Source organism: Hemiscyllium ocellatum, chromosome 25 (assembly GCF_020745735.1).
Source record: "Hemiscyllium ocellatum isolate sHemOce1 chromosome 25, sHemOce1.pat.X.cur, whole genome shotgun sequence".
NCBI lineage: Eukaryota > Metazoa > Chordata > Chondrichthyes > Orectolobiformes > Hemiscylliidae > Hemiscyllium > Hemiscyllium ocellatum.
Window position 1 is genome coordinate 34,961,525 of NC_083425.1, and position 12,308 is coordinate 34,973,832.

The 12,308-nt window shown below is 41.5% G+C and overlaps 1 protein-coding gene across 1 annotated transcript in view; it reads left to right on the forward strand.

Moving 5' to 3' along the window:
• The window catches only part of pik3r5 (phosphoinositide-3-kinase, regulatory subunit 5), a 99,627-nt gene that overhangs the window by 66,712 nt on the left and 20,607 nt on the right, over nucleotides 1-12,308 (forward strand). The window contains exons 9-13 of the mRNA XM_060844206.1: nucleotides 3,173-3,250; nucleotides 3,345-4,038; nucleotides 5,920-6,064; nucleotides 6,945-7,076; nucleotides 9,216-9,344. Of these exons, the coding sequence (XP_060700189.1) occupies nucleotides 3,173-3,250; nucleotides 3,345-4,038; nucleotides 5,920-6,064; nucleotides 6,945-7,076; nucleotides 9,216-9,344 (1,178 nt within the window). The remainder of the gene's footprint in view (nucleotides 1-3,172; nucleotides 3,251-3,344; nucleotides 4,039-5,919; nucleotides 6,065-6,944; nucleotides 7,077-9,215; nucleotides 9,345-12,308) is intronic.

Below are 12,308 nucleotides of genomic sequence, written 5' to 3' on the forward strand. Positions count from 1 at the left end.
TTAAAAGGTTTTTAATTAAATTTAGTGGAACATGTAGTTAATTTATTTTAACTCTCTGGAACAGGGTCAAAGCTCCAGTCCTTGATATTACCCAGAGCAGCCACAAGAGGGTGCTGGTGTACTATGTCCTTGACTTGCTTATTAATTACACATCTGGGAAACAGACTAGGTTCTCTCTCGGGTTCAAAACCAGTTTTAGTAGAGTTCAGAATCAGAAAGTGCCAGAAACTGGTTGTAATTCCAATGTGGACTGGGTATGTCAGAGTGACCGTTGAGTACCATATACAGTTCACTTGTTGGTCTGCATCAGTTTTGGTCAGCACCCTCAGTCCTCAGATATACCTGGGAATGACCAGGAAATGGGAGCTGGGGGTAAAGGCAGCTGCATTTGTACTATTTGGTCAGCAGCTCCTGTTCCATGTCTATTTCCAAACAAAGATAAACTAAATATCGCAAAGGTTTGAGGCCCTGGTTTTGGAATGATGTGGATGACAGAACCGAGGGCATTGCTGCTACGTTTGCAGATGACACAAAGATAGGGAGCGGGGCAGATTGTGCTGAGGAAGCAGGGAGGCTGCGGGAGGACACAGACAGGCTAGGAGAGTGGATGAAGAAGTGACAGATGGATTGCAATGTGGGAAAGTGTGAGGTTCTGCATTTTAGTAGAAAGAATAGAAGCATAGACTATTTCCTAAATGGAGGAAGGCTTTGGAAATCTGAAGCATAAAGGGATTTAGGAGTGCAAGTTCAGGGTTTTCTTAAGGTTAACATGCAGGTTCAGTTGGCAGTTAGGAAGGTGAATGCAATGTTAGCATTAATTTTGAGGTGGCTGGAATACAAAGGCAGGGATATACTGCTGAGGCTACTTAAGACTTCAGTCAGACTGTATTTGGAATATCAAGAGCAGTTTTGGGCCCTGCGGCTAAGGAAGTATGTGCTGGCATTGGTGGGGAGCAAAGGAGATTTACAAGAATGATTCTGGGATGAAGGGCTTGTCATTAGAGGGTGGTGGATGAGGACCCTGGGTTATCCTCTGTGGAGTTTAAAAGGATGGGGAGGGGGGGTGGGGTCTGACTGAAACTTACAAAGTATTGAGAGGCCTGGATAGAGTGGATGTGGAGAAGATGTTTCAATTAATAGAAGAGAGTAGGACCTGAGGGCACTACCTTAGAATGAGAAGATGACCCTTTAGAACGAAAGTGAGGAGGAATTGTTTCAGACAGAGAGTGATGAATCAATGGGATGCATTGCTGCAGAAGGCTGTGGAGACCGAGTTATTGAGTCTTAAAGCTTTATTTTATGGACTTAGAACAACAGATTTTCATCTCTTTGACAACTCTTAGCATTTATAAAGTAATAACTTCCTTGCAGACAGAGATAGATAGGTTCTTGGTTGGTAAGTGGATCAAGGGTTACGGAGAGGAAGTAGGAGAATAGAATTGAGAAACATATGAGCCATGGTCAAATGGTGGAGCAGACCCAATGGGCTGAATGGCCAAATTCTGCTCCTAGATCCTTTTCATGACTTTGAAGTACTGGGTGAATCTTGCACAGTGTATGTTCCAACAATCTAACTGAAAATGGGGGGGTCAGTGGGCAGAGTTGGAAATAGGTGCAGGAACCTCATTTCAATACAAAAATGAGGCATTTGCCTATCCCTGGAACTCAGTGAACGTCAGTACTCATACAGATCACAAATCCCAACTGAACTGGTTATGGGTCCATGTTAGTGAGTGCAACAAAGTTGAATTTTGCCTCCAGTGAAAGACAGTCACACCATGAGATTCTTATGGCACTGTCATCCACTGGGCCATAAATCTGTAGTAGGGGAGGCAATCTTCTTCCAGCAGATTTGAAGGAGAGCTGGATTCCCCTCTTGGCAAGGACAAGCTGATTACACAGAGTTAGCCAGCCTTGGTTCCGGGAGGCTTGGCCAATCAGAAGCTGCTGATCCTGTGGGATCACAAGGCCAGATGTCTTTGGGAACAGCTATAACCTATAAGACAGTGGGGTCTCTGGGATTTGAGGCTGGTCCTGATGCCACTAACCCTCTCCCACCCATGTAGGCATCCCGATCAGCTGGTTCACCAAGTGGCTGAACACAGAACCCAGTGGCCCATAGGTTAGTGATGCCACCCTCTTCCACACCCACCTGCTTCCAGGTGTTCCTTCACCTCCTGACTCCAGGAGGTGCCAGGGAGGCAGAGGGCCAGTAAACTGTCCCAGGATGGATCATCACAGGATGCACTGCTGCTCCAGTTCCCCTCTGCTATTGACCTCAGTTCCCCAGCCGTATAAAATATGCCAGGTTTGTAAATGCACTGCTCTCAAGAGCTATGATCCACAGTTAATCCTCCTCCAACTGACTTGCTCATCTTCATGTTGCTGTTGAGATTTCACTCCCCCCAGAATTCCCGCACAGTGAAGTGCCACCATCACCTTCTGCTCCTTACCAGGAGGGAGCTTGGCTGGATTCTGCCATCCGATTCCCACCATCTTCACTATTGTCTATCCTTAAGTTAACTTTGGACTGAATTTGAACCGTGTAACTCATTTCAGCAAGATTAACTTTAAAGGAAGTTATTACTTCATAATCGGTAAAAGTTGCCAAAGAGATGAACATCTGTTGTTCTCAGTCCATAAGGTGGAGCTTTAAGTTCCAGTCTTGAGAAGAAAATCTGTGAATGTATTTGATTTGATATTGGGCTGAAAGTTTTATCACCATCAAGACCTCTTCTCAGCGAGTGACTGATAGGAAGCTTAAACCTGGCCATCTTCAATCAATTCTGCTTTTTGACAGCCCTTCCTAATATCTGCATTTATAGCTCAGAGGCAATTTCTGTCTGATATTTGCCCGTGAATCATCTAAAACATTTTCTCAGTCAATGGCCCTTATAATGTTGCTGCTGTTGTTTTGTTTTTAACACATTGTGAATACACAGTGTACCCGCAAGCTTTCAAATGTGTCAGCTGCTGTACGTTGGGTCCCATCAGTGGCTGGGGTTTCACAAAGTTCCACATGATGGTTCCATTTTACATCCAGTGACAGTCATTGTGGGAAAAGAAGCATTTCGAAAGAGTGTTGTTTTTGGAACTTTACAGCTTAGCGTTTACTTGTCACTTTTAATGATGTGAAATAAAATGACCATTGCCTTCTTGTAATCTTGAATAGGCCAGAATGCTAAACTGCAAACAATTCCATTGCCAGTTGCCAGTTGCTATAGCTACCACTGGGACAAGGATAATTTTGGTAAGCAAACAGCAAAGAGTTGGTCTTGAATCAGATACATCGATAAGTGCGTCAATGTGTCTGCCTCTGACTGGATGTTGTTACTTTATTTTAGATGTTTTGCGTGATATTCTTCTGAAAGAATGTGAGATTCCTGACATGGCATTACTTCCCTTGTCTGACAATAATAACGATGAAGAGGAGTTTGAGAAGGAAGGGGAGGAGGATGCAATTGAAAATGAGCGAGATTCCGTGATATCTACAATATCTGTGACATCTAGAGATTACATGAAATCATTTGTCTCCAATCTCTCAGACTGTATGGACAGTGGTTATATAGAAGATGGGGATGAAAGTTCACCTGAGACAACAAGTGTGTCCGACCAGAAAGAGGAAAAGCACTGTAGAGTGGGAAAGAAACTAACGGAAAAAATATCTAACTTCTTCAGAGCCAGGAACAGCCTTACAAACAAAGCAGATCCGAGATACTGTTTAAACAAGTCCTCCACAAACCTGAGTAAAAGCAGCTACATCTTATCATCGAGTAGTTTACCACTTCGCCGGGCAGAAAGCTTGGGCTGCACCGAGATCAAATATAAACTTCCGATGAAGTCCAGGCGCTCCAACTCCCTGCCGCAACATGCAACCTTTAATCATTGTTTTGAACGACATTTACAACAAAGCACGTGCTTCAAAAGGAGACCATACCTCAGCTTCGAGGATGAGTGTAAAGCCATGACACTGCGAATTGTTATTTTTGGTACTGACAAAGTTCTTGGAAAAGTCGCAAGAGCCTACAGCCGTCTCAGGTAAGAGGTCTTCACAGAATCCAGTCTGGTCAATGGTTGAAAGACAATTGAGTGAAGCCAACACCCTAGTCAGAGTTACAACTAAACATGTCATGGTCAGTTTGGTTCTTGGACTCTGGGCTTCTGAGAAATCCGTAACAAAATATCCCAATTGGTTCGGAAGTACTAAATATTCTTACTTTTCAATGAGGTACGTACAGCAGCCAGCAATCCAGAGTTTGTCAATTACTATTTGGTACATTACATCCCCTCAGCATTGTGTTGAACACCATTTTAGTTACCATAATACAACAAGGAAGAAAGTGCAGAAAAAGGCACAAACCTTATTTAAAAATGCAGCAGGGTACCAATCCGTGCAGACGTCTGTATTAGGAGAGGGGTAGACCACTCAGCCCCTTGAGGCTTCTCCGCCGTTCAATAGTTTGTTCAATGAACAAATGGATTCAATAATGATTTGGTTGTGTTTCGAATTCCACATTCCCCTCTACTACAGGAAGCTTTTGATAAAGTTCATTACATCCCACTCCATTTGTAATGTAATGTGATAGATCAATGTTTAGCTAATGGCCTGAAAACAAAGAGTAGGAATAATTGGATCATTCCTGCATTAGCAAGTTGTGACTACTGGGGCATTGCAAGGATTAGTACTTTACCCGAGCTATTCACAATGTGTATCCATGGTTTGGAGGTAAAGACCAAATACACTATATCCCAATCTACAGATGGTACAAGGCTAAGTGAAGATATAAAGTGTCTTCACAATGATTTGAATAGGTCTCGTGAATGCACAAGAGTGTGTCAACTGGAAAATAATATGGGAAGATGTGAGGTTATCCACTTTGGAAGGAGGAATAGATATTCAGAATAAATCTTAAATAGGAGGAGATTGGAAAATGTGGATGGACATGTCCTCATTGATAAATTCACTGAAGGCTGTGTACCTTTGATTAATCCACATATTAATATAGTTAATAGAACATATGTGTTAATAGAATGTACATGTTAATAGAATGTATATAGTTTTATGCATGTGATGCACCATATTCCCTAGACATGAGAAAAAAGCACATACAAAACAAACAGTAAAATAAGTACCTCATGATCTTATTCACAAATAGGACATGAAGTATAAAGGAAAGTGACAATGGGGGTGATATCTCAGATGAGGCTTTGACCTGTTAAATGCTGGCAATTAGTGTCAATGGTGGATGTTACCCCATCTTCATTCTGATGGGAAAGCCCACCAAACAGTTACAGTGAGAGCGAACATGGAGTTGCAGAGAGAGGGAATCCAGCTTCAAGACATCCAGGAACATTCTATTGGTCATCCAATCCTCCACAAAATGGTCAATTTGAGGGAAATCACAATCCCAAGTGACGCACATAAGCCAAATTTTGTCATTAATTTTCTGTTATTGTAGTGTATTCAGGATTATGCTGTAAATTGCTTTTAATTGCTTATGTTTGTAGTATCATACTTATCAACAATCCACCTTTCTCTTGTAAAATTCCATTTTCTTGGAGCCTATTTTGTTTTTCTTGGAAGTTTTATATTTTTGTTTGAGACCGATCGATTTACATGGTGTAAAAGAAGGACTACATTATTGATCACATCGATTCTTTAATTTAGAAATGAGTGTCTTGCCACCTCAATGATGACAAATCCAGAATAGTTAAATCTCAGTTAGGATTACAGCATGTTCACATCAAAGTACAAACAGAAAATGTGTCTGTGCAAATATGTTGGACACAATGCATACCTGAGAAAATAAAACTCTGTTCTAACATAAAAGTCATGGTAGTTAATTAACAAACTAATGTCACAAACTAAACTAGAATTGTTCCATGTCACAAATTAATAATAATCATTTCTTCTTTCAGATTACAAGAGAGTAAATGTCCCTTTCTCACAAAATACTTCAGGATGCAATTTTTTTATATTCCTTTGCAAAGAGACTCACTAAGAAGTGCAGTACAGTTTACAAACCTCTCCCCAGATAACCAGCAGAGACCGCCAACACAACTGGTAACAATTTGCTTTTTTTCAATGCGATCAAATGTAATAAATCTTTGACTTTAGAGTAACTGATGCAGCAGTGAATGATGATTGATTGTTAACTGCCAGGCTTTGTGTAGATTTCAAATCAGGTATTTCCCTCTCCTTTCAACCAGTATAAATGTTAGCTTTTCCCCCAGTTCGTATTCTTGTGAGTTATCCTGATGAGTGCAAAATGAAAATCTTTGATCAAAAGAATACTTAATTAAAAATGAAAAGTACTTCTTAATTTTTCAATATTAATGATTTAAAGGGAATCTAAAGGGCAACTTTTTCACACAGTGGGTGGTACATGTATGGAATGAACTGCCAGAGGAAGTGGTGGAGGATGGTAAAATTAAAACTTTTTAAAAGCATCTGGATGGGTATATGAATAGGAAGGATTTAGAGGGATATGGGCCAAGTGCTGGTAAATGGGGCTGCATTAATTTGAGATATCTGGATGGCTTGGACCAAAGGGTCTGCTTCCATGCTGTACATCTCTATGACTTTGTGGGCGGCACGGTGGCACAGTGGTTAGCACTGCTGCCTCACAGCGCCTGTAGACCCGGGTTCAATTCCCGACTCAGGCGACTGACTGTGTGGAGTTTGCACGTTCTCCCCGTGTCTGCGTGGGTTTCCTCCGGGTGCTCCGGTTTCCTCCCACAGTCCAAAGATGTGCGGGTCAGGTGAATTGGCCAAGCTAAATTGCCCGTAGTGTTAGGTAAGGGGTAATATGTAGGGGTATGGGTGGGTTGCGCTTCGGCGGGTCGGTGTGGACTTGTTGGGCCGAAGGGCCTGTTTCTACACTGTAAGTCTAATCTAATCTTTATGACTCTATGTGTTTATCATGAGGTTGTTATTATTTTAGGACTTCAGTTCAGTCGAGGCAGCAGACAAAGATAGTACCAATAATATTGCACGCTATATTGGAATGTTGGATTCCTGGTATGAACGAAATGTTCTAGACTTATTGACCTTACCAACAACTCTGCTTTGCCAGGTAAGTGCAAATATCCTGGATATGTGTACTTAATAGCGGAATTACTTCCTGTATCATTCTTAGGATTTTTTTGTTCCTTCCTTCTCCCTTACGTTCCTTTACTCTGAATGTGGCTTCTTCTGCAGTGCGGCAGCCTGCAGTCAAAAAAGAACTACTACCTTTCATATATTTTCTCAAGAGTTCCTTTTACTAATATGTTGCTTGCTGTTTTTAAACTATCCTTGTGTGTACGTGGTGACTGTGGCCATCAATGAGAGATTGAGGTTCGAAAGAGTTTATCTTCAGTGGCATGGCAATAGCTCAGAAACTAAATGTGCTGCAAATCTAGCAGCCAGTGGAAGGAACATACAGCTACCTCTAATATCTTCTCATAATTATCTCTGTACAAATACGTCCCTTGTAATTACTTTACAATAATCTGATGCTTTATCTTATTTCTCTTTGTTAAGTCATATTTTCTTTTCCAAGGTGCCCTTCTCAAGGTCGCGGGTCTAGTTGGATTGTGAAGTTTTACCTCTCTTGAAAATTATCCTCAGACCTGAAAATATATCAATTTGTTTGTCCGTTACACAACTATAGCAACAAGCCTTTGACTAAGCTTTTGTTTTTAACAGTTGCCTAACAAGCTTTAGAAAAAGCACATTGCATCTATGAATGTATAGAATCTTAGAATCTCTAAGTGCAGAAAGAGGCCACTTGGCCCATCAAGTCTGCACCAACCCTGCAAAGAGCATCCCGCCCTCCAACTCCCATCTCTGTAACCCTCATGGGTTTTTACCTTGGCTAATTCAGGTCCCTGCTCACAAAGTGGGGCATCAACCTCCTCTGTCTGCCATGTCTGTGGTAAATATCATCAACTGGATAGGGAAGCTCTGGACTAACAGTTCTTGGCCTGGTGCACCATAGGCTTTTAAAGGTGGGGCAGGCACAAGTGACTCCCAGGTTATTGACTGAGTAATAAGTTGTTCCAGGAATGGTAAATGGTAAGAAGGGGTGGAAATTGAACCTAAGAGACACCATAGGGGTAATTAATGGTGGGTAATTAATGCTGCGAGTTTGGTCAGACCAGGCCTTGCAACAAGAAGCCCGCCAAAAATAATTAACACAACTTGCCAAAAGCCTCCGATTCATTCCTCCATTATGTTAAGCCACGTGCTTCTTCCCATTGAGACTCACCCATGCAAGGATTGTAAAACATTTCTTTCTTTAATGAGATCTGCCTCAGATAAATGAAAAATGTCCCAATTTAGTAAAATACGTGTGGGAAAAATATAAATTGATGAGGGTATATGTTTAGTTACTACAATTGACTTACAAAAATATATGTTTAAAATGAAGGAAAATTGGTCTTTATTTCAATGTGAAACTTTACACTGCAGGCTGCCCATAAGTGCAGTGTAACCTGATGTGTCTGTCCAGAGTTGGGGTTAAAGTGAACACTTCATCTAATGCTGCTGCTAAGAACCGCAATTGGCACAACTTCTTGCTTCATGTTTGCAACATTAGATATTCCTGATGAAGGGCTTTTGCCCGAAACATCGATTTTCCTGCTCCTCAGATGCTGCCTGACCTGCTGTGCTTTTCCAGCACCACTCTAATCTAGAGTCTGATCTCCAGCATCTGCAGTCCTCACTTTTGCCTAAAATTTTAATAAACTGAGGATGAAAGAGATTTTTATTGCCCTGATGTAGCACGCCATTCAGCTACCTGGTCATATGACCTGAATTCTATAATCCTATTAGTTATTTTTGCAAATAATTAATGTGAGCCTGTTGGAAGATGGGAAATTACCAGTCACTATTAACCGATGTGTGGGTGACCTCTTCATCACTGCAACCAAGAAACTTCTTCAACCCAATGTAGAAAGGTCGATCAGTAGCAGCACTGTATCCTAAACCTGAGCTGGTTCTGGTTATTAGATAGCACATGGAGCAGATAGCCTCCTTATTGACAAGGAGGGTGGAAAAAAAGAGTAAGGAATGTTTCAATTCGGAGACAAGTAGGAGCACAATTTCAAGTAGAAATGAAGTTATCAATAATTCAGAAATTATTAGGAGGCATATTTCTTATGAATCTCACTGCTACCATTTAAAACCTTTTGTAATGGGTTACTGATATATTTTTTCGGTTACTTTGTAGGAACCTTCTAAGTCTGAGAATGAGCCTGCTGAAAGAGTGCAAGAGAAGCTTTCCATCCTGGGTGACCTGATCCTTTATTATTGCCGGAATGCTGCCTATCCAGTGTTGGTCCAGCTTTACCAAGCAGAGGTATGTCTACATTTTAGGGTCTCATTGCATTTGCGGAATTTTACTGTCACGACATTATCAGGACAGTGAGGTTGACTTCAAAGGTCGTGAGCTGATTTTTTGTTTTGATGTGTAAATGGAAACAAACCACGTGGCTATTTTAATCAATTCATCTGCATTGTTGTGATATTTCCTCAGTGATTTATTTATTTTCTGTGCCTTTGTATAGGATTTGTTAGTTGCTTTGAGGTTCATTGTGACTTTTCCCAAAAAAACGTCTTAGACAGTTAGGAATTTCTGGGATGATCACATGAAGCAGTTTCTGTGGCATTTTCTGAATTGCTTAAATTGACAGTATGTTGAGTGTCTCGAGTGGTGTGTTATGTGAATAATCAATCCAACTTACTTGTGGATAAAGCAAACATTGCATTAAAAGGTGATTGTGATGTGGTCATAGGACCCAGAAGTCCTGACTAGAAATCCCATCACTGATTAATCAACCTGTCAACACTTTCCAATCTGTTTCTAGGCCAATCCCCCTGATTGAAGATGACTTTCTTCCACTTTGGTGTGTGATCCCTGAGTCCAATTTTGAGTCTGCACAACCTGCCACAAGTGGGAGAAGTGGTGTTTTGTGAAGTGAGGCATTGCAATGTTCATGTTTTCAAACATCCCTTTCTGCTGCTTGCAATTGTTCTTCTTCCAGGCTGGTTTGAGAAGCTTGAAATTGTTAGTTCCTTCACAGATTTAGTCTTGTGAAAGAGATTCCCAAAGGTTAGTGGAGGGATTATTTTGGGGAAGATTTGAGGATATTCTTGAGGCATTTCCTCTGCCCTCTTGATAACTGCTAGCTCAGAGTAGAGACTTGATTTGGAAGTCTGGTGTCAGGCATGGCCCTCCCAGAGCACCAGCCTGATTGGGATCAATGCGTCAATACTGGAGATGTTGGCCTGTGAATGGGCGTTAGTATTGGAACACTAATTTTGCCAGTAAATTTGTAGGATGTTTAGCCGATAATATTTCTCAAGAGATTTGAGGAGTCTGCTGTGCATTGTCCACATCTCCAAATAATTCAGGAGGGCTGGTAACACTACTGCCTGTAGTCCATGAGCCTAATGTTAGCTTTGAAGCAAACACTCTGCTTGTTTCTCAGGATGCACTAACAAAGTAATCCCACTGTGAAGTGACCTATTCTACATGGCCTAGTGATCTGTTCAATTGTGTAACTAGTCTCGATGCATCAAAACCTCCCACTTTCCCAGCATAAATATGGATGAGCAATAAATAGAGGTGATGTTGAATTTCATTGGTGATGCCTGCACTCACTGACAAGAGGTTCCCAAATTGATCCACATTGTCCAATGGCTCACTCCAGATCTCAATCGTCAGGAGACAGTGTTGTCCGGCAGGATGAGCTGAATGAGGATGGTTGTCTTCTAGATGTTGTTTAGCTTAAAACCAATTCCCTCATATATCTCTGACAACTGTTCTTTCCAGTGATGGCTCATTGTTACTCTGTGTACTCACAAGTGCCATTTATGATTGTGCTTAAGGTCAGATGAGGTGCCATGGATATTCTACTCAATGAGTGTTGTCAGCTTGGCCAGGAGGCACCGACTGAGTAGGTCATTTCAGTCCATTGATCTTTGATTTACTGTCAGAGTGCAACATGGCTGATGCTGGTTTTGGGCCAAACTAATAGAGATGGTAGACTAGGTTAGTTGATGGTCAGTCTAATTGTCATTGACTGCTGTCATGGCATGGGTAATGCCAACCTCTTTGTCATCCTTTTCTTGAATGGTGACTTAGTCAAACAGGTGCCAATGTCTAGTGTGAAAGAGTTGCCTGAGGCCTTGCCTTTATATGTCTGATAAAACAGGGTGTTTGTATAACCAGACTTTGTTTAGGAATTCAGTCAAGAGGTTAACTTTGTTGCTGTCTGTTTTCCCTACACCATCCTTGCCAATCCCGCTTTCCAGAGGTTTGCATTAGACCCAACTCTAGCATTGAAATCTCTGAAGAGATTCTGCTTGGTTCTCTTTGGTCGAGAGTGTGGTGCTGGGAAAGCACAACAGTTCAGACAGCATCTAAGGAGCAGGAAAATCAGCGTTTTGGGCATAAACTGAAGAGCTTATGCCCGAAACATCAATTCTCCTGCTCCTCGGATGCTGTCTGAACTGTTGTGCTTTCTGAGCAACACATTCGCTGCAGTCCTCCCTTTCTCCTCCTTGGTTCTCTTTGGGACAGGAGACAATTCTCAATCAAGGCTGAAATAAAATTCCCTTTTGACCTCAATGTTTGCTTCTAATGTTCCTAAGATTTAGGGTTCATAGATTGTTTCAAACAGAGTAGTTGTCTGTCTCTGAGCTGCTTTTTGAGATAATTGAAGCCTCATAACCCTTTGGCTCACCCTAATCCAGAAGCAGTGCATATGAACCCCACCAAGTAATCCCACAATGAAGTGATCTATTCTGGATGGCCTAGTGATCTATTCAATCATGTATGTAGTCACAATACATCAAAGGCTCAGCACTACTTTCCCAACTAGGGATGAGTAATAAATGAATCCAATAGGCCACAAACAAAAATAATCAAAATAAATAATGATTGAAGAGTCAGCCTTTTAATTCTACTTGCCCAGGCAGTGGAGGCTGGGTCAATGAATGTTTTCAAGGCTGAGTTAGATTAACTTTTTAATGATGGGGAAGCAAGGGTTTGAGAAAACAGACAGGAAAGTGGAACCAATAGCCAGGTCAGCTGTGACCTCTTTGCATGACACACGCCAGAGTAGCCTATTCCTGCTCATAATTCCTTTTTCCCACATTACTCCCATCTGAGCCACAGGATTGTGAATTCAACAGAACTCTAGATACAGGAGCACATGTTCCATTCTGTCTCATCAATGCAAAGCGAAAGGAGTACTGCATTGTCAACCGTGCTGTAGTTTGAATGATAGTTCACACCATATCCCCAGCTGACTTCTCA